General features: G+C 43.6%; 1 protein-coding gene across 1 annotated transcript; it reads left to right on the top strand.

Annotated features, from left to right (window-relative positions):
- The first annotated feature begins 7,127 nt into the window (after positions 1-7,127).
- Positions 7,128-26,635, top strand: ERMAP (erythroblast membrane associated protein (Scianna blood group)). Its single transcript, XM_081818302.1, has 11 exons — positions 7,128-7,476; positions 15,741-15,830; positions 16,061-16,399; positions 18,427-18,543; positions 19,084-19,116; positions 20,107-20,139; positions 21,903-21,923; positions 22,713-22,733; positions 22,831-22,857; positions 22,950-22,976; positions 24,622-26,635. The coding sequence occupies exons 2-11, from the start codon at positions 15,752-15,754 to the stop codon at positions 25,344-25,346; spliced, it is 1,422 nt and encodes a 473-aa protein (XP_081674428.1). The 5' UTR covers positions 7,128-7,476; positions 15,741-15,751; the 3' UTR covers positions 25,347-26,635.

A 26,635-nucleotide genomic window follows, 5' to 3' on the forward strand; every position in this document is an offset into this window, starting at 1 on the left:
GGCCCGCGCGTGCGTAGAGAGCATAGCTGGACGTCTCCCGTTTTTCCCGAGCGTGGGCTCTGGAACTGGGGAGCTTTAACAATGCTTTCCCGGGAATATTTTCTGGGGCAGCTGCTAGGCTTTGAAGGGTGAGATCTAAAACCTGGGCCGAGAATTGTAAGTTTCTGGGCCTCAGTTTCTTAATTCGAAAAGTGGGGATGGTGATTTGCGCCTTCTTGATTTACGAGCTTGTTAGGAAGACCAAGTGAGGTCTTGCTGACCACAGTGTTTTGAAGCAGGAAGTCAGGACAAATGTAAATAACCAATATAAGTATAGAGAAATGTTCAAGCTCACTGATAATACATCATTTTACAATTACAGTTGTTTTACAATTACAATTTTACAATTATAATAATTTTACAAATTAAAATAGCTGGCTGTCGTTTTTCATTTACTAGAACAGGATTGAAGAAAATAGTAGGTAAATGCTTTGACAACAGAATCTTGTTCAGTCTAATAATAATAACAATAATAACAGCTGCCTCTCTTCGGGGCTTATGATATTCCACACACCGTTCTTAGAGCTTCACATTTATTAACTCATTTATTCCTGCTGATAAATGCGTACAGTAATGTACATGTATAGTGACATGTTATTATCACCATCGTACAGATAAGGGAACAGAGGCACGGAGAAGTTAAGTGACTTGTCCATGGTTACACAGCTAGTAAGTACCGCAGCAAGTACTTCAGCCAGGATTCAGGATAGGACAATGGCCTATCCAGAGGAACACATGTCGTCCAGATCCCCTACTTCTGTTCCTCTAAGAATTAGGCAAGAATTGAAACAACTGACGGATGCTAAGCAGGAAGTTGTTCAATGGATATGGAGTTTCCGTTTTGTAAGATGAAAAAGTCCTAAAGATCTTTTGCACAAGAATGTGCATATATTTAATACCACTGTACTGTACACTTAAATAAGGTGGGAAATTTTATATTAAGGTCTTTTTTTACCACAATATTAAAAAAGCACAACCTTTGACTCAGCAATTCCACTTCTAAGTTATCCTAACTAAATAATCAGAGATAGCACTATTCTTAAGAGTAAGAAACTGGAGGGGCGCCTGGGTGGCTCAGTCTGTTAAGCCTCTGCCTTGGGCTCAGGTCATTGGATCCCAGGGTCCTGGGATCAAGCCCCACATCTGGCTGGTGCTCAATGGGGAGTCTGCTTCTCCTTTTCTCTCTGCCCCTATCCCCTGCTAGGGCTCTTTTGCTCTCTCTCTCTAAAATAAATAAATAAAATCTAAAAAAAAAAAAAGTAAAAAACTGGAAACAAAATAATTGTAACAGGGGTTGATTAAATAAACAATAGGATGGCTGGCATGGGATTCCATGCAGCCATCAAAATGACGTAGAAGAATATTTATTGACATAATAAAATGTTTTTATTAAATGAAAAAGTTACAAAGAGGAACATACAACATAATCACAGTAATCACAGTATTTGTTTCAAAAAAGATTATTTATACATATGGCAAAGAGGCTGTATGAAAACACCAAAACATAAATCCAGATTATTTTGAGAGTAGAGGGGATTTTTTTTTTTTTTTTTTTTTTTGAGACAGAGCTCACGATCAGGAGCAGGCACAGAGGAAAAGGGAGAGAATCTTAAGCAGGCTCCACACCCAGAGTGGAGCCCAAAGAAGGGCTCGATCTCGCAACTCTGAGATCATGACCTGAGCCAAAATCAAGAGTCAAATGCCCTAACTGACTGAGCCACCCAGGCGCCCCAAGTGTGATAGATTTACCTTCTTTGTGCTTTTCTTTATTTTGCAAAATTTCTACAATGAACACTTATACTTTAGTAAGGTTTATACTTTCTTTTAAAGAGAAGAAAGTCTAACAAATGTTATTTTAAACTTCTATATTAATTTTGGTTGGATTATTGTTAATAATAAACGTGGCCAGATTAGATTGGAGTGTATTACAGCTGGAAACAGGGCAGGGACCTTTGGAAAGCTTTAGAAAGACAACTAAAACAGACTGGATATAGGGTATAAAGGAGTGGAAAAGCCAAAGAATATTGGAAAAATAGTGGAGACACTGATAAAAAAGAAGGTATGCTGTTGGCTTGGGAAAGGATTGAGGAAGAGGGTAAGTCAGAGGGGTGTGTGTGCATGTGGGTGTAAGAGAGAGTTCAAATTTAGAGGGTGCAAGAAGAGTTGTCTAGCTCCAGAAAGGACACTGGTTTGGAACTCTTCATCAGGAAAGTGAGGCTGGAGTCTGGAGCGAGTGAAAGTCCCCTCCTTGTTCTTCCTCTATGAGTTTATGATCTCTATCTATCCATCTACCTATCTGTCTTTCTGTCTTTTTGTGACCATCAACAGACTTGGCCAATGTGCACAATTCCCTAGTTGGCTGAGCCAGAGTTTACATTAACATAACTATGGAATATTTTTACAATTGAGCTGTACACCAGACTGAGATTACTTTCACTTTATTGAACAACCTTTCTCTCCTAGAGTCAAAAATTGCCTTTTTTTTCATTCACTTAATTATGCATCTATTGTTAATTCTTCCCCCAAATTCTCCATCTGGACTATAAAACATTTCTTGATCTGGTCATGTGAATCTGGTGATCTCTCAGTGTCTTTTTTTTTTTTTTTTCTTGGAGACATCCTTCCTCGAGCCCATCCTCCTCTCTCCAAATTGTCATCTTGGCCTCACTGTCCAACTATTGTCCTAGGATTTCCCCTAACCACATTCTGGGGATTCCCATCTCTACTCTCCGGTGCCAAATCCCCTGATCATCCAGTTGTGGTTTATTCTCTCATTTCAGAAGAGCACATTCTCCAGTAACCTCCCCAGAAGGGGTTCATGGGAGGTAAATTTTTGAAACCTTGTCTAAAAATGGCTTTATTTTCTCTCACACTTGACAGCTTGGCAGGATACGGATTTCCAGATTGGAAATCATATTCTCTCAGAATTTTAAAAGCATTGATCCATTGTCCTTTAGCTTCTCATGTGGTTAGACTCTGCGGAAGTCTGATTTATTCTGATTTCCATCATGTCCTATGTAATTTTTGTTTGTGAGTTTGTTTTCTGGAATTTTTTAGGATATATATTTTTCCTTCATCTTTGGAGCTCCAAATCTTCATAATGATGTGTCCTGGTAAGTCTTTTTCATTCATTGTGCTAGGCACTCAGGAAATGTCTAGGCTTTGGGGAGACTTTCTCTGTGATAGATTTTCTTGTGTTTAAAATCTTTTCTTTCTCATTTTCCCTCTCTTGGTTTTGCTTATTCTACTTTATCAGAGATTCTCCTGAACTTTATCCTCTAGTTCTTCTGTTGAATGTTTTAGTTTCTGCTATAAAATTTTAATTTCCAAGACTTTTTCCTGGTTTCTTGGCTTTCCTTTTGGTAACCTCTTGCTTTGTGTTGTGGATTCAGGACCTTCTCTTCTTTCATATTTCTGAGGACATCAATTGTGATTTTCTGCCATTTTTCTTTTACTTCCTAGATTGTCTTTGTTGTTTTTTTTTTTTTTTAAGATTTTATTTATTCATTTGGCAGAGAGAGAGACAGCAAGAGAGGGAACACAAGCAGGGCGAGTGGGAGAAGGAGAAGCAGGCTTCCCGCTGAGCAGGGAGCCCGATGCAGGGCTTGATCCCAGGACCCTGGGATCATGACCTGAGCCAAAGGCAGACGCCCAATGACGGAACCACCCAGGCACCCTGTCTTTGTTGTTTATTTTAGTCTCTGGCTTTGGCTTTGAAGTTGGAGGCTTTCCTCAAGTAATGATAACAGCTACCATATATTGGGTGTCAAGCACTGTTCTGAGTATTTTACATGTTTTAACTAATTTAATCCTTATGCTACTGTAATGAGGTAGTTACCATTCTTACCGGTAAGGAAACCGAGACCCAGAAAGGTGAGGCTCTCACCCAAGTCACAGAGCTTAGAAGTGGACCTGAATCTAATCAAACCTCTAGCTTTCCAATTCAGCAGAAATATGAGGGATAGAGAAATAAATTAAATGATACCACTCAAAGGCAATCAGCCAAATCGAGAATGTAGGACATTGTACAAGACAAATTTCTAAGTTTTACCAACAATCAAGAGTATGAAGAAAATTTTAAAAGGACAGAAGGATCATTATAGAATAAAGACACTTTAGCAACTTAACAACAAAATGTAATATGTGTATCTTGCTTGGATCCAGTTTTGAACAAACCACATGTAAAAAGACATGTTTGACACTGAAAACGTGTGAACGTAGACTGCATATCAAATAATATCAAGGGATTATTGCCAGTTTTGATAGGTGTAGCGGTAGCATGATGTATGTAGCTGTGTGTGTGTTTATGTGTACCTTAAAAATTATTGAGGACCCTAAGGAGCTTCAGTTTATAAAGGTTATATTTTTTGAAATTTGCCATAGTAGAAATTAAAGTAAGAAGTTTTACATATAATTATTACTTCACTTAAAGACAATAATAGGGGGTGGGGGGTTGGGGTAACTGGGTGACAGGCATTAAGGAGGGCACGTGATGTAATGAGCACTGGGTACTATATAAGACTGATGAATCGGGGCGCCTGGGTGGCTCAGTCAGTTAAGCATCTGCCTTCAGCTCAGGTCATGATCCCGGGTCCTGGGATCGAGTTCCGCATCAGGCTCCCAGTAGGGAGCCCACTTCTCCCTCCCCGCTTGTACTCTCTCACTGTCTCTCCTTCTCTCACTCTCAAATAAACGAAATCTTTAAAAAAAAACACTGATGAATCACTGACCTCTACCTCTGAAACTAATAATACACTCTATGTTAATTATTGAATTTAAATAAAAATTTTTTAAAAAGGCAATAATAATACACATAAACACTTACGTTAGCATAAACATATGTTAACATAAACATATGTAAACACAAACATGACCTAAACATAACAAATACACATGTTAACATAAACAACACGTTTTATGAAAAACAACTTTTCTGAAACAAAAAAATTAGTGAGAAGAGTGGTACTGTTTTACATATCTATACATCTCTTAAGTGTCTGGCTGGCTGGGACAGCTGGATTCTCATATCAGCTCTTGCATTTGATCTGCGGCAGGAGGCTGTGTGGTTGAAATGGGTGGAAAAGGGCATTTCACTCGCCTCCTCAGATAACTGTGGATATTCTTCTTTGATACTATAGCCACACTTGGCAAGTGGTAGTTTCTGAAAGGTTACTGCAGCATAGGATCTAAAATCATACCAGTAAACTTTTCTTGTCTTTTTCCCCTCAGCTTTATTGAGATATAATTGACAGATAGGTTTACAACTTGTAAGACTTGATACATTTATATGTTGTGAAATGGTTACCACCATAAAGTTTACTGACACTTTCCCATCCTGTCACATAATTACCATTTCTTTGTTGTGGTGGGAACATTTAAGATGTCCTTTCTTTTTTTTTTAAAGATTTTATTTATTTGAGAGAGAGAGTGAGAGAGAGAAAGAGCACAAGAGGGGGGAGCGGGAGAGGGAGAAGCAGACTCCCTGCTGAGCAGGTAGCCCGATGCGGGACTCGATCCCGGGACTCCAGGATCATGACCTGAGCCGAAGGCAGTCGCTTAACCAACTGAGCCACCCAGGCGCCCTAAGATGTCCTTTCTTAGCAACTTCCAAGTGTATAATACACCAACGAACTTCTTATACTCTGTTACAGTTAAACCCACTGGTTTATCTTGCATATTGAATAGATCTTTTACCTTTGCATGATTTTTGTCTACATGCATTAGCCATTTGGAAGTTATTGGTTTATGGAGTTATGCAGCTCTTTCAAATGTTGACACATTTCATTACACAACATCAAAAAACCACTAATCATTAATGTCACTGCCAGTCTCATGAGAACAATCTTTTTTTATTGGGAAGCTCTCAAGCCCACAGGAACAGATGAAATGTCAACACAGTGAAAAAATAAACAACAGCCTAGTATTATTATGGACATAAGAATACTGGGGGACCTCATGAAAGGATCTCAGGGGCTCCCGGAGTTCATGGACCCCAGAGACCCCACACATGGCTGTCCTAAAGAAACTCTTGCACACGTGAACCAGGAAAGAATGTTCCTAGCAGCACTGTTTGTAAAAGCCACATTTTTGTCAATGAGGGAATGGACGAAATGTTGGTATATTCATACAGTGTCTACCACACAGTAAGGAATGAATGTACCAGAGCTCTGTGAATCCATCTGGATGAATTTCAATATCTTAATCTGTACTCCAACAAAAAGCAGAGTGTGAACTGAGTCCTTCAGTGCAAGTGCTTACTTCAGAGGTGATCCCAGGAATCAGAAATGGTGAGTGAGAAGAAAAGGAAGAAAAAGCACTAAAATGTGCATTATTGAACTACTGATGTCTGTGGGTTACTGAGCTCATTCCCTCTGGGAACTCTCTGAGGTATTGTGTAGAGTACAGCTCAGAACTGTCCCTCCAAAGGTGTGAGGCTGGAGCATTTTCCACTGACGCCTGTCACTGCCCAGTTGGTCCCCTGGGCTATTCAGGTTCCTAAACTCCTGGGCTGCATACAGGTTGAACAGGCTTCCCAGCCTTCATAGATTCAGATAAGCAAAGAGACACTGTGGCTTTTGAGGTGGCTTGCTGGCGGCTTGCCTGCAAGTTTCAGCTACCCCAGAATCGGGCAAGGGTTAGGGGGATGCTGAGGGCATATGGTGTGGGCCACCACAGGTGTCTGCTAGACCCAGAAACTAAGGTTGAGTGAAAAAAGGAAATCACAGAGAATTATGTACAATGTGCTCCATTTGTATAAAGTTCAAAAATACATAATGCGTTGTTAAGGATACAATTATAGATATTATGAATATAGAGTTACGGATATTATGAAAGCAGGACAGGCAGGAAAGGGTTTATCACATGTTGGGAGACAGTAAGCAAGTCCGTTTGTCAGAAAGCACACGTCGGGGTGCAGCTGGAGATAAAAGTAGTGAGTTAAAGAAGGTAGCTAATTGTTGGGTGTCTTTGAAACCAAACTTCAATTTTACTCTAATATGGAAAGTAAAGGGGAGCAAGCTTGTCAGAAAGAGTGTGATAGGATCGAAACATATTGAAGGGAACCACTACGCAGCTAGCTTGGGAGGGAAAGGGGGCTGAGAGGCAAAGGTCCCTTACACCGGGTAGCACTGGGGGGTTCCCTTGCTTTTAGGGAGACTCCTCTTTGCTCTGTTCCTTTATCAGGAGCAGACAGGCAGGGTGTGGCTTGTTGGTGTGTAGGAGACAGTTAGAGGGAAGTGTGTGGGACAGGGGGAGCCCCCGGCTTCGGGCTTCTTCGGGCTTCCAATAAAAAGGTAAACTCTTGCCAGGCTCACCTCCATAGCCTTCCTGATTTTCCTGCCTGATGCCTCATCTCCCTGAATGGACGGAGGGAACGTTCCCAGCTTGAAGAGTCCAGCTCTGCTGGTGAGGGACAAAGGGCCCTCGATTCCAAAGGTGGTGAGTCCTTCTCCCCCTCTCTTCTCTTCATTCTTTTTAGTCCTTCAGCTTTCTCAAGATCCTCAAGTTCGTTGGAGAAACTATCCCCTTTCTCGTCACTCACATTTTAGAGGACGAAATGGGGGAAGGGGCAATGAGCCCAAAAGGATGAGTGACAAGGGGGCTGGATAGGTTTTGACGAAAGACTCTCATTGAAGTATTATTGTTTTCATTATTAATTATTACAGGTATCATCTATTTAGCCCTTATTATTAGCCAGGTCCTGTGCTGTGTGCATTTAGACGGATCATTTGTAGATTTTGAGGGTCTTCTTAGCCTGCTTGATGTTGTCAAGGGAACTTCCATTGTGTGTTAAAAGTTTTGAAATTAAACTCTTTAAAACTTAAAAGTAAATGAGTGCCTGGGGACAAAATGTTTCCAACATGTGTAGTAGAAAAAAATTGTTCCTGTATGCAAAATTTTGCAAACCATTAAAGAGACAAATGCCCACATTAAAAAATGGACAAAGTATTTAGACAAGTAATTGACAAAGTCCAAATAACAAATAAGTAATCAAAAAAATATAAATTAAAATAAAACACCATTAATTCTTTTAAAAGAGATGCCATTTTGTTATCATTAAAATGACAAAGATTTTTTAAAAACATAAAACCCTGTGACAGCAAGGTTGTGAGAAATAAGCAATTTCCTAACTTTGATAAATTGATCTGACCTTTCTAGAAGGCAATTTGGCAGCGTACATTAAAAGTCTCTCTATTTTATTTTATTTTTTAAAGATTTTATTTATTTATTTGAGAGAGAGAGAATGAGAGACAGAGAGCATGAGAGGGAGGAGGGTCGGAGGGAGAAGCAGACTCCCTGCCGAGCAGGGAGCCCGATGCGGGACTCGATCCTGTGACTCCAGGATCATGACCTGAGCCGAAGGCAGTCGCTTAACCAACTGAGCCACCCAGGCGCCCCAAAGTCTCTCTATTTTAAAGATGGGAAACTCAAAGCCTAAGAGTTTAAGGGGCTTGCTTAAAGTTACAGAGTCAATAGTTAGTTAGGGACTAAACCAAGATTAGGGCTAAGACTTCTAACTCTGGCCCTCAATGCATTACCAATTGTAGCAATGCTTATAATATCAATGTGTCAGAAAACCTAGATATCCTACAGTATAAAATTATTTTAAAAACTCTCTGATAGGGGCGCCTGGGTGGCTCAGTTGGTTAAGTGACTGCCTTCGGCTCAGGTCATGATCCTGGAGTCCCGGGATCGAGTCCCGCATCGGGCTCCCTGCTCGGCGAGGAGCCTGCTTCTCCCTCTGACCCTCCCCACTCTCATGCTCTCTCTATCTCATTCTCTCTCAAATAAATAAATAAAATCTTTAAAAAAAAAAAAAAACCTCTCTGATATCCATGATGGAACACTTAAGTCATTAAAAGAATATTTGATGGTATGGGAAAATGTACATAATGTAGTGCTTAGGGAAAATGTCAGATGTCAACAGTACATACAGTGTGGTCCAATTTTTAAAAAAAGTTATACACATGCACCAAAAAAATATTTGAAGAAACATGTCTCCGGGTGGAGGGATTACAAATGATTTAAACATTTTTAGCCATTTTTTGGGGTAATTTCCAGATTTTCTACAATAAGTAGGATAGAGAAAGCAATGCATTTTGTTTAATAAAAACTTTCTTAAAAAATATTTTATTTATTGGGACGCCTGGGTGGCTCAGATGGTTAAGCATCTGCCTTCAGCTCAGGTCATGATCCCAGGGTCCTGGGATCGAGCCCCACATCGGGCTCTGTGCTCAGCAGGGAGCCTGCTTCTCCCTCTCCTTCTGCTTGCCTGTCTGCCTACTTGTGATCTCTCTCTCTCTCTGTCAAAAAAATAAATAAAATCTTAAAAAAATATATTTTATTTATTTATTTGAGAGAGAGAGAGAGTACAAGCAGGGGGAGTGGCAGGCAGAGGCAGAGAGAGAAGCAGACTCCCCACTGAGCAGGGAGCCCTGTGTGGGGTTCGATCCCAGGACCCCAGAATCATGACCTGAGCTGAAGCCAGATGCTTAATAGCATGAGCCACCCAGGCTCCCCCCGCCAAACTTTTTTTAAATGGCTGAAATGCTCTTTTCAGATGAGATTATGAATGAAATTCACATCTTTAATAAAAAAGCTAAGATCTTACATCACACTAGTCACACTCTACCCAATAACAGAATACACATTTTTAAAAAAGACATGTGAAACATTTACCAAAATAGACCATATGCTCGCACATGAAACAAGTCAGTAAGTTTAAAAGGATTCAAATCATACAATGTATGTTTTTTGCCCATGATGGAATTAAATTCGAAATTAATAACAGAGGGGCACCTGGATTGCTCAGCTGGTTAAGCGCCCAACTCTTGGTTTCAACTCAGGTCACGATCTCATGGGTTGTGGGATTGAGCCCTGGGTCTGGCTCCGTGCTCAGCGGGAAGTCTGCTTGAAGATTCTCTCCCCACCCCCGCCCCCGCTCACCTTTCTTGGCATGTGTGTGCTCTCTCTCTCTCTCAAATAAATAATCCCTAAGAACAAGAAATTAATAATAGAAAGGCATCTTGAAAGTTCCCAAATATTTAGAAACTAGATAACACACTTCTGAATAACCCATAGGTCAAAGAAGAAATCAAAAGGGAAATTAGAAAGTATTTTGAACATAATGAAAATAAAAACCACCATATATCAAAATTTGTGGGATGTCACTAAAGCAAGAGCTAGGGAGAAATTTATAGTACTACATGAATATATTAGAAAAGATCTCAAATCAATGACCTAAGCAACAAGAAAAAGATAAACCCAAAGGAAGCAGAACAAAGGAAGTAATAACAATCTGAGCAGAAACTGATATAGTAGAAACCAGAAAAACATTAGAGAAAATCAATGAAATCAAGAGCTGGTTCTTTGAGAAGATCAATAAAAATGATAAAGCTCTAGCCAGACTAATCAAGAAAAAAGAGACACAAATGACCAATGTCAGGAATGAGAGGTGACATCACTACATTAATTAATTAATGAAGCAAAAATTTTTTTTTAAGATTTTATTTATTTATTTGACAGAGCAAGAGAGGGAACACAAGCAGGGGGAGTGGGAGAGGGAGAAGCAGGCTTCCCGTGGAGCAGGGAGCCCGATGCGGGGCTTGATCCCAGGACCCTGGGATCATGACCTGAGCCGAAGGCAGACGCTTAATGACTGAGCCACCCAGGTGCCCCAGATGAAGCAAATTCTTGAAAGACCCAAACTACCAAACTCTCTCAAGAGGGAGTGGATAATCTGAGTTACCCTATGTTTATTTTAAAGACATTGAATGTGTAGTTACAAACCTTCTCATAAAAAAAACTCCAGGCTCAGATGGCTTCAGGGGTGATTTCCATCAAACATTTGAGGAAGAAATAATATCAGTGCTGCATAAACTCTTAGAAAATTGAAGAGGAGAGAATACTTCTCATCTTATTCTATGTCAACAGCATTACTCTTAATTACCAAAATCAGAAAAAGGTATTACACGAGAGATACTGACCTTATCTTTCATGGACATAGAGGTGAAAATTCTTAGCATTTTAAAAAATTTTATCCAAAGATATAGAAAAAGGATACTACATCAAGATTGACTGGGGTTTATCCCCAGAATATAAGGTTGGTTAATATTTAAAAATCAACCAACGTATTTACTATGTGAAACAAACTAAAAATTAAAAGTTATCTGATCATCACAATAGATACAAAAATGTCATCTGACAAAATTTAACATCCACTCCTGATAAAAACTCTCAGTAAACTAGGAATGGAAGGGAATTTGCTTGACTTGATACAGGGCATCTATGAAAAGCTTATATTACACCCAATGGTGAAGAAGGAATGTTTTCTGCTAGTATCAGGAACAAGGCAAGGAACCATGCAATAAGGCAAGATAAGGAAATAAAAGACCTCCAGATTATGGAGGAAGAAGTAAGACTTTCTTTATTCACAGATGATGTGATCACCTATGTAGAAAATCCTATGGAAGCTACAGAAAAACTCCTAGAACTAACAAGTGAATTTAGCAAGATCATGGATATAAAACCAATACACAAAAATCAACCATGTTTTTATATGCTAGTAATGCAAAATCAGAAATTAAAATTAATAACAATACCATTTACAATAGCATCAAATATTAAATATTTAGGAATGAAGCTGACAAAAGATATGTAAGATTTATACACTGAGAACTATAAAATACTGCTGAGAGAAATGAAAGAAGACGTGACTAAGTGGGGAGATAAACCATATTCATTGGCCAAAACACTCCATGTTGTTAAGATATCAATGGTCCTTAAATTGTGTATGTATATTGAACTTTAGGAAGTGAAATCATATTTTATATTTATTACGAGGACTTTCTTCATAAAGGAATTCCATGATAATCACTCTGAAAAGTGAGGAAGTCTCTTGCCCATTTTGTATCTCATGCTACAGGTGTATGCCTTCATTCATTCTTTCATCTATTTATCCATGTTTTACATTCTACTTACTTCCAGAAAGGATCCTGTCAGTTTGCTTGCATAATACCCTGGTGTGTGCATGATTGCCTTTCTTATTCCAAGTGTAAAATGAGGAAAGTAATTTCTACTTTTCAGGGTTATTGTCAATACCAAAGACAATATATGTAGAGTACCTATAGGTATAGGAAATGGGAGCTACTGTTAATATAGAACAATATTAGCAATTCAAAAACATATTTATGATTTAGTGTTAATTCAATCCTACATTAATATAATGTTGATTATTATAATATCAATATATGTTAACTGAGAACTTGTTAATTTTCCATTCCAAGCTCTGAGAATAGGGCCGGCTGAGCAGCTAAGGCTGCAGCTTCTGGCTGTGGACCCCGGGGGGTGGGGGGGGCACTTCCAGCTGGGCTTCTTTGCCTTCCTGGGCTGTCTGTGCCTTTGCTCATAGTTTACTCTGTTTCTCCTCCTTCTCCTTGCTTCCTGGTCATTTTCCTCCTCTCTCTTTTAATATTCACTGTGTTTGTTTTCTGATCATCAAAGTTATAGGTATTCAAGGTAGAAAATTTGGAAAATATAGAGGAAATAAGGTCACCTTTAATCCTCACTGCCACCCCCCAGAAGTAGTCATTTTTTAGTATCTACATTCTTACCTTTTTTTCCTAAGCACCTTCTCCCTAAATGGTATCATACTATGCGTATTGCATTTAAAGTTATTGGTTTGGATTATAGTAAAAATTTCCCGGTGCTATTAAAGATTGTTCTATGGCATGATTATGAGATGCTGCATAGTATTTCATAGCAAGAATGTATCATAAATAGGTCACTATTCATTTTAAAGGACTTTTGGGTTTCTTTCAGTTTTTCCTTTTCGAAAATAACTTTGTGATGAGCATCCTCACCAGTAAATCCTTATGCACATCCTTACTGATTCCTATAGGATTCTTTTCTGGAAGTGAAATTACTGGGTTAAAATTTTGCATATTTACACATCGTTTGATACTTATGGCTAAATTATCCTTGTGACAGTTGTTTTGCAATGAACAAGAGAGTTGGTTTGCCCACATGTGTGATAATTCTGGGGATTTTTAAAAAAATATTAGATAATTTAAAGGAAGACAAAACATATCTAACTGTGGTCTTAATTTGTATTTCTCTTTTTGACTAGAGTGTGAATGTCCTACTTCTGATGTCATCCTCCCCGGGGTTAGTCTGCTCCCACAGCTGCTTTCTGTTCATCAGTAACTTGGTAATGTGCTTCAGGGAGACTCCCCTCCTCAAGCCACCTCAGCTGCCCTCTTACAGAGTGAACAGTATGCTGGAAGGACTTCATTTGCTTTTTTATTTTTAGAATCTGGTGCAAATGATTTCACATGTATTTTCTGTGAATCCTTACTATAGCCTTAGCTATGAGATAGGTACTATTATTAGCTTCCTTTCATGTGTAAATTGAGAGGAGACTTGGAAAAACTAACTAACTAACCTGTCTAAGGTCACACAGCCAGGTAATGGCAGAGCCAGGGCTGGAACCCAAGCTGACTCTAGAGCCCATCCTCTTACTCACTTAATAATCTATCTGAATCTCGGAAGATGGGGCTGTGGGGGGGTCTCCTCTTACTTGACTTCAAGTAGCCCTGGTTCAGCGTGGAGCTCTGTGTCACTCTGGGCATGTCTATCCAAGGGGTATTACAAAAGCACCTTCTATTTGAGGGTTTTAGGGATTGGGGTAACTCCCGGGGATCCCAGGCCCTGCTTATTTCCACCTTGGATGATAATTTTTTTTTTAAAGATTTCAATTACTTATTTGAGAGAGAGACAGAGATTGAGACAGAGAGCATGAGTGGGGGAGGAGAGGGAGAAGCAGGCTCCTCACCGAGGAGGGAGCCTGATGTGGGGCTCGATCCCGGAACCCTGGGATCATGACCTGAGCCGAAGGCAGACGCTTAACCGACTCAGCCACCCAGATGCCCCACCTTGGATGATAATTGATAAGGCAGAGAGATTTTCTCCTTTACCTAACTTCTCTTGTTCAATTTTCGAGTAGCTGGTAACCTGTGGAAAAATGGGTGGGATAGAGGAAAAAAAAAGTCCTAACTGTAATCCTAATCACACTGTGTCCTGGTGCCATGTTGCCAATTGCAACCCTAGGGGATTAGAGATGGAGGTTACATGCATCATGATTGAAAAACAAAAGCAAAACAAAAACAACCCTAAAGCAGTGTGCTGTTTGCCATGAAAGAAACAGAACTGGAAATTTGTTCAAAGCTTAAGTCCATTTTCAGTTTCCCAACCTCCCTTTGATGGCCCCACCCCTCCAAGTCCCGTTTTGCCTATTCCAAGACCTTCGGGGGCCTAGCCTGATGACCTCTACAAAAACCCTCCTCTTTGAAAAGGATTTGAAATCTTGGGGAGAATTCAAGAGACATTATCTCTTCCGGGAGTTTTTTGTTTATTTGTTTTTTTAGAGAGCAAGAGCACGACTGGGGCTAGGGGGACAGACAGAGGGAGAGGAAGAGGGAGACAGAGAATCTCAAGCAGGCTCCATGCCCAGTGAGGGGCCCAGGGAGGGGCTCGATCTCACAACCCTGAGATCATGACCTGAGCTGAAACCAAGAGTCTGATGCTTAACTGACTGTGCCACCCAGCTGCCCCACTTCCTCCAATGTTTTTACATTTAAACTTCATCCCCAGTTGTGGCATGGAAGATTTGTTTCCTTTTTTTTTTTTTTTAAGATTTTATTTATTTGACAAAGAGAGACACAGCGAGAGAGGGAACACAAGCAGGGGGAGCGGCAGGCAGAAGAAGCAGGCTTCCCTCTGAGCAGGGAGCCTAATGCGGGACTCGATCCTAGGACCCTGGGATCATGACCTGAGCCGAAGGCAGATGCTTAACCTACTGAGCCATCCAGGTGTCCTGAAAGATTGTTTCCTACTAAAGGGATTTCTGGCAGTAGCAAGTAGGTGGGGAGAGAATTTTCTAGGAGGGAATCCTCTGGGGTGTGCTTGTGGTTCATGCACCCGGTGATTTAGTAAGACCGACTACAGCACATTTACTGAGCGCTTGTTCTGCGAGGCATTTGTGGCAAGAGCCTTCCATGTATTGTCTCCTTGAACCTGGGAAAAAGGTTGCACCTTTATAGATGAAGCACTGGAGGCCCACAGATATTAAGCAATGTTCCCAGGGCCATGGAGCTAGTATGTGAGTGGAGCCAAGACTTGAATCCACTGTGGGTGGAAGATGGGCTAGCAACAGGCCCTTTCCAAGTCTGGCTTGGGACACTAAATGCTAAAAGAAGCCAGTATTCTGGTGTGCACTTGTTTAGTACTGGGTGCAAGTTCTCGTTCTTCCAGACTCCTCCCTAAGCCTTCCAAATCACACTCAGTGCCTCACCCTCCGTGTCACCATGGTCCTCACTCATGGCATTTATAGACACCCCTGACACCAGCCTCCACGTTGAGAACTTCCCTCCTTCAATCCTCACAATAATCCTGCCAGGAGGCACAGTCATTATACTCATTTTAAAGACAGAGAAACAGAGTCTCAGTCACAAGGTTACCCAGAGAAGTTGTTATAAGTTGACACGGAGGTAAGTAGCAGAGCTGGGATTCCAACCCTGGGCTGTGTGATTGCAGAGCACTTGCTGAGCAGCCTGCATCTGCACCCCACCTCCTTACATTGTCCCCACGCCCACATCAAGCTCACCAGCCCTTTCTGGTGTCTCCTTGCCTCTGTCCTTGCATAGTTCGGACAGAGATGGCAAGTTCCTCTGGCTCCTGGCTCTCTGGCTGCCTCGTGGCACTCGTATTCCTCCGGCTGCCAATGCCCTTGTCAGGTAGGAGTTGGTGAACCTCTTTCCCTGCCTGGGAAGTCTGCTGGAGGAGTCCCAAGAACAAAGGGGCCTTATTTGTTCCCGCATTCTGTTCTCCACCCCCACCCCCAGTCCTTTCCAATGCCCTCCCCAGGCCCTGCCCTTCCCCAAGACATGCCTTTCATCCCCCGCCCAGCTCCTGTTCTCCTGTCCCTCCCAGACGCCCCTGTCCCTTTTCTGTCCACACCGCACAGGGGACGCCGACGACTACCACCTGGCCCCACTAGGGGGCACAGCCCAGCTGCTCTGCCCGCTCGCCCTGTGGCCGGTCACCGTGCCCGCCGTGGTGACGTGGCTGCGGTCCCCGAGCCCGGATCGCTCCCAGGTCGTGCACGTGTTCCGGGACGGCAGAGACCGGGAGGAAGGCGTGATGCCAGAATACATGGGGCGGACGGCGCTGCTGAGGGACCCCCGAGAGGGGAGCGTGTCCCTGGAGATCCGCCACGTCCGGCTGGAGGACCGAGGGCTGTACCAATGTGAGGTCCAGATTGGAAACCTGACTCGAAACGGCACCGTGACCCTGCAGGTGGCAGGTTAGTCATTTTCAAAGGGGGGACCGAGGTGCCCCCAAGACCTGAATCGTGGGATGCAGTTACCCTAGAGGCGGATTTGTGAAGGTGTGAGGATGAAGCCAGAGACTCTCTCACCAGGTTGGGAGGAGCATGGGGGTGGGGAGAGGGCAGGGCACGCAAGTGCCATGAACAGACCCGCCACCCTGGGGAGGCTGCGGGAAGGGGACAGGGCTCTGGCGGGGACCACGCCCCCACTGCCAGGCGTCTCTGCTCCCTGTCCTGCTCCAGTTCTAGGCTCCGACCCTTACATCCACGTGAAGGGCTACGACGCTGGATGGATCCAGCTGGTGTGCAGGTCGGTGGGATGGTTTCCACAGCCTTTGGCCGAGTGGAGAGACCCTCAAGGCAGGGTGCTTCGACCCCTGTCGGATGCCCATGTCCTGGAAGCTGGGCTCTTCCGGATAGCGGTGTCCAGCAGAGTCAGGGACAGCACGCTGGGGAATGTGTCCTGCACCGTCCACAATTTGGCCCTTGGCCAAGAGAAGACCACAGCCATGCTCATAGCAGGTAAAAGCCAGGGCAGTAAACGGGCTTGAAGCCCCTGGAAAAAATTTGTACCTTAATGGAAACTTTATAAAGAATTTTCATATTTTTTAAATTCTAAAAGTAAAAATGTTTGTGGTAGAAAACTTGAAAAAAGGATGAACATTTTAAAGAAACCAAAAATGGCCTATTATGTCATAAATTAGAACTGCTGCTAACCTTTTGGGGCATTTCTTTCAAGACATTCTAGTATGTCTGTATCTCTGAGTGTGCATGTGTTTGCATATATGTATTCTGCTGGGTCTTTTTCCCTTCAGTTACAACGTCATGGGCATTTTCTGCCCATGCCCTTAAGTAGTTTTCTGCAACATGATTTTTAAGGGCTACACAGTACTTCGTTGTGTGGTTATAGCATAATAAAATTAATCAAAGCCCTATTTCTGGACATCTGGACGGTTTCCCATTTTTCTTCCTATTATGACAAATGGTGCAGTGAACATCTTTGCACATATTTTGGGAAGTGATACTGATTATTTTCTTAGAATGCCTTTCTGGAATTAGAATTAAGAGGTTCAAGGGGTATGAATCTTTTAAAGACCCTTGAAACATGGAGCCATGGGGCAGAGCAGAGTGGTTTTGGAGCCAAGAAAGACAGACTGTGGCCTGGGGTCCCAGATGAGACGGGGTCATGACTTCTGTGAATCCCTTCTTTTTTCTCTCTCTGTCCCCCTCCCTTCCCTTACTACAGCCACTGCTCTCTCACTAAGTGCTAAGTGCTTTACTTGCTCGACCTCTTTAAATCTCCCAACAACCCAACGGGACAGGGATTATATCATCTCTATTTTATAGATGGTCAACCAGGCTTGGGGAGGCTCAGTCTCTTGCCCAGGGTCACACACTGTTGAGTGAAGTCTCGCATCCAGCTGAGACTCTTCCCACTGGTCACAGAACTTCTTCTGCTCTTTTTTTTTTCTTCTTCTTTCCTTTCTCCTTTCTTCTTGCTCAGGCTTTAGGTCTGCTGCTGTAGCACCACAGAAATTGTTCTGTGGCTGCTGGTAGGGCTCAGGGCCAAGATGTCACTCACTGACTTGTTTCACAGCAGGGTGAGGACTTGATGGGGAGACAGGTGGGTGCTCATGAGAAGACAAGAGATGATCCCTGAGGAAGCCCCACCTATCCTCCAAAGTCCCCAGATAATGGCTCCATATAGGGCAGGACAAGGTTGTGGTTCAAAAGTGGGGTTTAACCCGTTGTCTTCAGGCAGGACCATCAAAACCACTCCTAAGAAATGAACATCTCACTTTAAAGTCATCCCTGGGTCATCCAGGGTTGGAGTTACTGAGAGAAGCAAAGACCCTCACCAGTCTTGTCTGGAGGTCTCTCCCTAGACCCGATAGAGACGATTGGGATGTGCTTGAGCCATCTGCCATCTAAAACAGGGTCCTTGGCATGGGAGAAGCTATCGAATGTCTCTTTGAGGGTGGCCATTGGTGGTTCTGTTTTAGCCCCGTCTCCAGGGAGGATCTCCTCCTCAGCAGTGGCTCTTGCTGTGATCCTGCCTGTCCTGGGGATTATCATCATGGTGGGCATATACCTCATCTGGAAGCAAAGAAGATCAAAAGGTAACTAAGTGGTAAGGGAGCCCCAGCTGGCCAGAAGTGGGACAGGCTTCTCTAGGAAATGGCCGGGGGAAGTAGACGTGGACATGAATTATCCATAGGTTGGAGACCCTGCAAAATGGCTGAGAGAGAACTGGTAGAGCCATGCTTGGGGACTCCCAATGCAGAGAGGGTCAGAGAAACTGCAGAAAACCCCTGGGCAGAGCTGTGAATCCTTCTCTTTTGATAAATTAAAAAATAACTGATCATGCCAGCCTTCTAGTTAATTAAGAAACGCAATTCTATCCATGAGATGAAACCCCATGAATACGGTTGAATTTCACAGGATCACAGTGTTGCAAATGACCCTGAAAGTCACAGAATCCAATACTCCTTCCCCTATCTGATGGTTTGAAGACCCTCTAATCCTTTCAAACAGTTGCACACCCACAGTGACAAGGAGCAAAGTCCTATTCGGGCAGCTTGGGCCATCTTTGGACAAACCTGCCTATTAGGAAAAGCCCTTCCTTAAACTGAGCTGCCATATCTCTCTCTGTCTTCTAGAGAAGCTTCTCTATGAACAGGTGATGGAGGTAGGTAAGTGTCCTGAGCTGGGTGGGGATGTTATTGTGTTTTGTTCGTTTTGTCCTCCCAGGGCCCACTAATCTAAATTGTATACCTGAAAATCCCACTATCTGCTGCCCTTGCTGGCAGGGGTGGTGGGGCATCTATACCTGTCTTTTCCAGTTTTTGCAGACTCTTGTCAGAGCTTGCTTTCCAGTATGTTCGGTGATTTTTGTATGTGAACTCACTGCTTGATCCTATTCTGTGGGAGTCGTGTAGATCTAACATGGGGGGGAGCTTTTATTCATTCAACAAACAATTAGTAATTGTCTACTAAGTGCCCCAGATTATACTAGACGCTGGGGTCACAATGGCGAGTAAAAGCAGACACAGTCTGTGCCTTCTTGGAGCTTTCAGTCCAGTCAGGGAAGCATACCTAAGTGAAGTAATTACACAAATAAATGTGCACAAATGCCACGAGAGGAAGTTCTAAGGGCCGTAAAGACCAGAACCAGGAGGAACCAACCGACCAAACTTGAGGGACAGGAGCGGAGCCCCACAAGAAGTGACGTTTGATCTGGAAGACAGGCAAGCTTGGAGGAAGAGGGAACAGAAAACCTTCCACAGCAGAAAGAACAATATGCAAAAGACACACAGTGCAGAAGTGAGGGGAAAGGTGACAGGGGATGAGGTTGTGGACTTAGCAGGGGTCAGGCCAGGGGAGGCCTTGTAGATCATGTGAAGGGTTTCGGTTTTTCTTCTCGGAGCAGTGGTAAAGCAGTGAACAGGGCAATCCTGACCAGAATTGTGCTTCAAGAAGCTCTCTCTGGCTGTGGTGTTGAGACGGGACCAGAGGGAAGAAGACAGGATGTGGGGGGCACCATTTCTGTCATCCAGATGAGAGATGGTGAGGGTCTGGGTCAGGGACGTGGAGATAGGGAGGTTTAAGAGCGGGTTAACTCAATAGGAGTTGGGGACCCTCAAAGTAATGGCACAGAATCTCATTTACTTTTCTTCCTCTAGAAAATCTTCTCTCAGACCACGCAAAAGAAAAAGGTAATTATATGTACAGAATAAAGAGTAGGGAACAAATAACAAAGAACATATTCTTTCTACTTCTACATGAATGCCGACAGACTATCATACATACATTACACACACAAACACACACATGCACACACACACGCGCACACACACATCTTCCACTAATATTATTGGAATTTACTTTCGCGTATCAAGGGGCTATAGGACGGCCATGGTGAGGGGATGCCCTTGGTCAACATTCATAGGTCTGGATTGTCCTGAGCTCCTTTCATCAGCCTTTCCACCAATCACTTAAAAAGAAGGTCTACTTACTATTTAAGAAGGTATTATTATGGTCATATGGGGTGTATGAGCATCTCAAAAATCCATACAACTTTTGCATTGAGAGAGGCAGTGTGTTATGATGGGAGGATCACAGACTCTACAGAAAGTGACTGGATCAGTGACACCTGGCTCAGATCACCCGTCTGCCACTTACTGGTCTTGGAGAAGGCACTTTACTGCTCTGAGCTTTGGTTTCCCCATCTGTAAAATGGGGACAGTAAGTCCCTTCACCTGATTGTTTTCAGGATTAAAATAGACAACTTAAAAAGTTCTTATTACAAAGCCTGGTACCCCTTTCCCTTCCCATTTTTCATCTTCATTAATTGTTTGCCCTGGGCCACTGTGAGTAAAAGTTAGACACACCCAGGGTACCAAAAAATGGGAGCTCTGCCCTTGGAAGGTCTTGCTGGGAAGACAAGTCCCTGGCTCAAAAATGGCTCCATCTGCACTGATTTCCGCATCTCCTCTCCTCCAAGGTGGTGAAAGTGTGGGCGCACACACCTCAGGGACGCTATGGCTATTCTGTCCAAGGGCAGAAGGCATAGTGTGGTGTAGCGGGGCCGTCCTCTGACTGGGAGGCAGACAGACGTAGGCTGGAATCCAGCCTCCCTGGCCACTTGTTAGCTGGATGACCTGGGCAAATCTCCATGTCCCTCTGAGCCTCAGCCCGCCACTCTAGAAAATGAGGATACTAATTATAGGCACCTCACATTGTTGAGGGGATTTGGTGCCCACCTCATTATAAGAACAGGGCACAACAAATGGAGGCTATTAATAACGGGAATCATAAAAATGATAAGTTCCTTAAGGGCCATATCATATTCGGTTTCACCGCCCGAGCGTGCAATGCCTAACACATGCCCAGCCCTTAGCACAGGGCATGGCTGCGGACTCAGATATATAACTTTAATTCTCTGGCAGAGCCAGCGCTAGGAGAAAATGTGGGCTGATGGCCTTTCTGGAAAAGCCACAAGTACAGTACTCCCCGGAAGTCTACAGCTTATGTCCCCAAACCTGGGATCTCCAAATGTATCAGTCGGTCTGCAGGACTTCAGGGGAGTCACTGTCGAGAATAATAGAGCCATGTCCACGAGCTGATGCTAGGCCTTCAGCTAGTCTTACAGCATAGCTATTACCAACAGTAGGTTATTAAAGGGCAGCAAGACACACACGCATGAGCACACAGTTAGAAACACACAGAAGCCCTCACAGGGACCACAGAAAAGGAGCCAGACAGAAAGGGAGGGCCGAGAAAGGAGAACCCAAAGTTCCGGGCAACCGGGTCACTGGGAAAGTGGCAGCAGCACTACCAAGTTCTCCAGTCCAAACTTTGAGAGATGTGACTGGTTTCGGGGTCCACAGGCTGGCCATCGCCCTTTCCACCAGGGGGGATGGAGTGATGAGCCTTCCTGTGTCCCGTCTATTCACTCGTGCCTTTTTCTGTTTTTTAGGAAGGCTCCATAAAGCCCTCAGTAAGTTCCTCGCCTCATCCGTGGCACAAACCTCCTTCTGCTGATGTCTTTGCTTTAGGATGAGTGTCTCGGTTTTACTTCTTGCAGCAGAAGAGGGCGGCAAGGGCACTTGAGGTCATGGGGGTTGGAGATGTATTGGCCCTCGAAGTTCTCTCTTCTCAGATATTCCCTGTTCCTCTTTCCCATAGAATTGTTATCTGGAAAGGTCTGACCAGGAAGCCCTCACCTCCCATAGGTGAAGCCACCTGGGAGACCCTTTATATTCCCTAGGCGTGACATTCCCTTAGGAGGGATCCAAAGCATATGGATCCTCATTAAAGTGAATATGTGGAGCAGTGTTTCTCCACCACTTCACGTATGAGAACCTCTTCATAACCAAAAAAATCTTCAGACACAGGACAACATGTCTGTTTTATTTTACATTGAGAAAACATACCTAAGGAAATCACATGGAAATTGGGTGATTGTTTTAAATGAACTTATACTTTATTCTACTCCCACAACATCCTACAAATGTTTACATCGTCATGACCTATATGCAGAAGACGTGTCATTGACTCGGTCTGCTAGGACATGCTGGTGGACACAGGAATTGGTTGACCCTCCGCCGTGTCGCCAGGGAGCCCTGGCCCATGGCTGGGAGGCACTGCTATTGCAAGCCCCATCATGGGGAAGCTCAGTGTATTGCTACTGAGGATCCGATGTGGGAATGTGGTTGGGATGGGACTGCAGCGCTCTGGGCATGTAGAAGCCCTTGTTTTGATTGGTCCAACTGTTTTTATTCTTTAGAGAAACTCCGGAGTGAACTGAGTAAGTGTCCCATGCTCTTTTAACTCCCGTACCACCTGATCTCCCACTGGGTCTGTATTTCCAGCAATAGCTCACCCCCTTCTTTCTTCTTGTATAGAGTTGAAAAGAGCTGCGGCGAACTCAGGTGAGGTACACTTTTCCCACACTTGGCCCACATGCCCCAGAAGTTCTCAGTTTTTCTATCTTTAATTCAAGCATCCTCTTTATGTCTTTTAGGCTGGAGGAGGGCAAGGCTGCACTTTGGTAAGTTACATCAGTCAGGTCATCCACATGTCAGAGCCCATAGCTCTGGTCCTGTGGAATGCACACTGTCATTTAGAGCTTTTTAAAATCAAATCTGTTTATCTGCTTATCAAATTTTTAAAAATCTGTGATTTTTGGGGTCACATTTAGATTTAGAAAGTCTTCCCTCTTATAGAACACTGATAAATATACATGTTGATCTTCTTATGGGTTCTCTATGATTTTTGAGATTTATCTTAAGTTTATTGGTTATTTGTACATCATCTTTGTGACTTGTCTGCTCCTGTCCTGTCCTGGCTACTTTTTGATTTGTAAGGATTCTTTCTATATAAAGTATACTAGTTCTTTTCATATTTTTCACAACTTATTTTTCCAAGTTTTTTCATTTTCATTTTACTTTCCTTATGGTATTTTTTTGGTGCATGAGTGTTTTGTTTTTATGTAGTCAAGTTTATTCATCTTTTCCTTTGTAGTCTCTTCCATGCTTTCAAGTTTGGGAAGTCCTTCCTACTCCACAATTGGACCAATAGCCAGTGCTCCTATTTCCGTCTACACACCTGCCACGTCCTTCTTCAAAAATCAGTTTTCTTTTGCGGGGGGTGGTGACTGAGATTCTCAGAGAAGAGAATGGGTGAGGCCCATGCTCCCACAGTGTAGACTACAAAAAGCTTTCATAGTTTTATTCTAAAAGATTTGCACATCTCTTTTCATTTTATTCCTAAGTAGTGGGAGGGTTTTTTGCTGTTATTTTAATGAGACCTGTTATTTTCACTGCTTTGCTTATCAATTTTCTGGCTGCTCATCCTCCTTCTGTTCACATGGCTTCCTTCAGGCAGGTACAATAGAATTGATGAGTTGGCACTTGAGAGAACACCAGATCACCAACCAAGGTGCTCAAAAACCCTTCTGACACTCACGGTCTGGCTCACTCCCACCACCTGACTGAGTACAGATTTCACGGGTTCACTCTCCAAGAAGAGCCTATTTTCTGTACATGGGGAAGGGGGGAGACTCACTGTGACCCTCGTAATCCACAATTTTAAAGAAGAATCCTTCTCTCTATATTACCATTTAGAAATGATAATTATAAGCAATGATTTTAACTACCAAGCATCACATACTCACTGTGTGAACTAGGCACCATCTCCTATATTAGCTCATCAAATTTGTACAAATTTATACACATTTGTACAAATGGGAGCCCCTACTCCCATTTTACAGAGGAAGGAACTGAAGTTGGGAGATAAATAACAAGCCCAAGGTCACAAAACCAGCAAGTGGCAGAGCTGGGACTCACACATCCTAGCTGGCTACTGGGTCTAACATCAAAGCCTATGTTTATTATCATCCATTAGATTCCTTGGGACCATCGAAGACAAAGGCAGTGTTTCCTAAGGATTAAGGCAGCTTCACAGACAGATGAAATACATTTTCCTCTTTCAACTTAATACACTGCCAGCAGATCTAGGAGACTGGAAGACAGTTTTTCTTTGGCTCCTTAACACATAGGGGAGGGGGAACCATGAGATCAAATAGGCCAATGACAGTGGTCACAGACCTAGGGATTATCTTTCCCTCCAAAGCTACCCAAAGATCCCCTAAGACCTTGCCTTTCCCAGCCTCACCTGTCAGTGACTCTCTGCAGTGGCAGTGACCCTGGACCCGGACACAGCACATCCCAAACTCATCCTGTCTGAGGACCGGCGATGTGTGAGGCTTGGAGACAGAAGGCAGCCTGTGCCCGATGGCCCCCAGAGATTTGACTTTGTCGTCAGCGTCCTGGGCGCTGAGTACTTCACGGTGGGCTGTCACTACTGGGAGGTGGACGTGGGAAACAAGACCAAATGGGCCCTGGGAGTGTGTAGTGAGTCCGTGAGCAGGAAGGGGAAGGTCACTGCCACGCCCGCCAACGGACACTGGCTTGTCCGCCAGAGTAGCGAGCAGGAGTATGAAGCTCTCACATCCCCACAGACCACCTTGCGCCTCAAGGAGCCCCCACGGTGCGTGGGGATTTTCCTGGACTATGAAGCAGGCATCGTTTCCTTCTACAATGTGACCAGCAGATCCCACATCTTTACTTTCACCCACACTTTCTCTGGCCCCCTTCGCCCTTTCTTTGAGCCTTGCCTTCATGATGGAGGGAAAAATACAGCACCTCTAATCATCTGCTCGGAACTCCAGAAATCAGAGCCACCAACTGGCCACAAGCCAGAAGAAAAAGGCCATGCGAATGGAGACGTGGCCATGAACGTGGACCCTTCCTTACTCCCTCCTCAGGCACCGGAGCTTTTCCCACCTGGGGATACGATCCTGCCCTGGCCCACTGACCTTGCCCCAGCCCTACAGGGGCTCAAGGTTCCTTCTTTTTAGGGCTGTGCCTCATTACCTGCTCCCCTGATGGTCCAGCACCCTACCCTGGATTTCAGTCTGTTGGCCCAACACCTGATTCCAAAACATCCCATCGCCTTTCCCCAGTTCTAGACCTTGTGATTTTGATTCAACCCACCTTTCACTCAGGGCTCAGTTCTAAACTCTGTCATCCTTCTGGGGACTTAAAATTCCCATTGCTCTGGAAGAATTTCTGAAAACCAAATGAAGGTTTGGTGATGATTAGGTTTAGGTGATGACGGTGAATGTGTGTCATCAAGATACAGGGGTTCTCTACTCAAGGAGCTATTTAGAGGAACTTCACCCTGCCTCATCCTGCACTTGACCTTTTAGTCACGAAGTTATGGTGCCCAGTCCCTGACTTCTCTCTTGTCCCCTCCAGAATGGCTTTTTCCCTTCTCTCAGTGCAGACCAAAGCCAGCTTTTTAAAAGTAAACATATTTTGGGTCACACGCTCTTCCTTCTTTCTTCTGGAATATGGGGTGGGGAAGCTGGAAGGGTAAAACATGCCATCCTTTTCTGTTTCCTTGATGCTTGTTTACACTATAGTTTCCTGACATTCAGAGCTAATGTACACGTTTTCAAAGCTAACTTACCTATTGATGCTAACCAGGTGCAGGGATTTTAAATGTGGTAGCCATAATCCTGAAAAGCCTCAAGAGCACAATCAGGGAGCTGGGAGGCACAGTTTCAAACACAGCAGCCCAGCTGTGCGTGGCCTTGGAAAGACAGCCATGGATGAGTCTGTCTGTTACCCTGGCCTTTTCGAATTTCCTCCTGGGATTTAGAGAGGTCCAGCTAGAAAAGTGGCAGTTTTAACCACCAATGTAGAGGCTTTTTTTCCCCATAAGACCATTATCCTACAAGACGTGACTACTTGTGTAGCAAACAGCCTCTTAGGTGAGAGTATTGATTTCAAATAGGAAGTTGGTAGCTCCTGTGTGAGGTTAAAATAATGAACCTCATTTTTTGGCATGGATTGCAGAAAGAAGCCTACTCACTTTCAAGTCATTGCACACATGTGATCTGGCCTCTTTGTGGAAATACTGGCTGATCTCAGTTTGCAGATGAGTACACAGTTCTACCCAATAGAAACTGGATCTTTCTGGGTGCCTGGGTGGCTCAGTTGGTTAAGCGACTGCCTTCGGCTCAGGTCATGATCCTGGAGTCCCGGGATCGAGTCCCACATCGGGCTCCCTGCTCGGCAGGGAGTCTGCTTCTCCCTCTAACCCTACCCCCTCTTGTGCTCTCTCTCTCACTCTCTCTCTCTC

Source organism: Leptonychotes weddellii, chromosome 4 (genome assembly GCF_054177405.1).
Source record: "Leptonychotes weddellii isolate Sample4059 chromosome 4, ASM5417740v2, whole genome shotgun sequence".
Lineage (NCBI taxonomy): Eukaryota > Metazoa > Chordata > Mammalia > Carnivora > Phocidae > Leptonychotes > Leptonychotes weddellii.

Excerpts from the sequence above, each read along its gene's own strand:
- ERMAP (XM_081818302.1), top strand. The coding sequence starts at position 15,752 with ATGGCAAGTTCCTCTGGCTCCTGGCTCTCTGGCTGCCTCGTGGCACTC. Across the intron at positions 15,831-16,060 it reads GCTGCCAATGCCCTTGTCAG|GGGACGCCGACGACTACCAC; the intron begins GTAGGAGTTGGT and ends CACACCGCACAG. Across the intron at positions 21,924-22,712 it reads AAGGCTCCATAAAGCCCTCA|AGAAACTCCGGAGTGAACTG; the intron begins GTAAGTTCCTCG and ends TTTATTCTTTAG.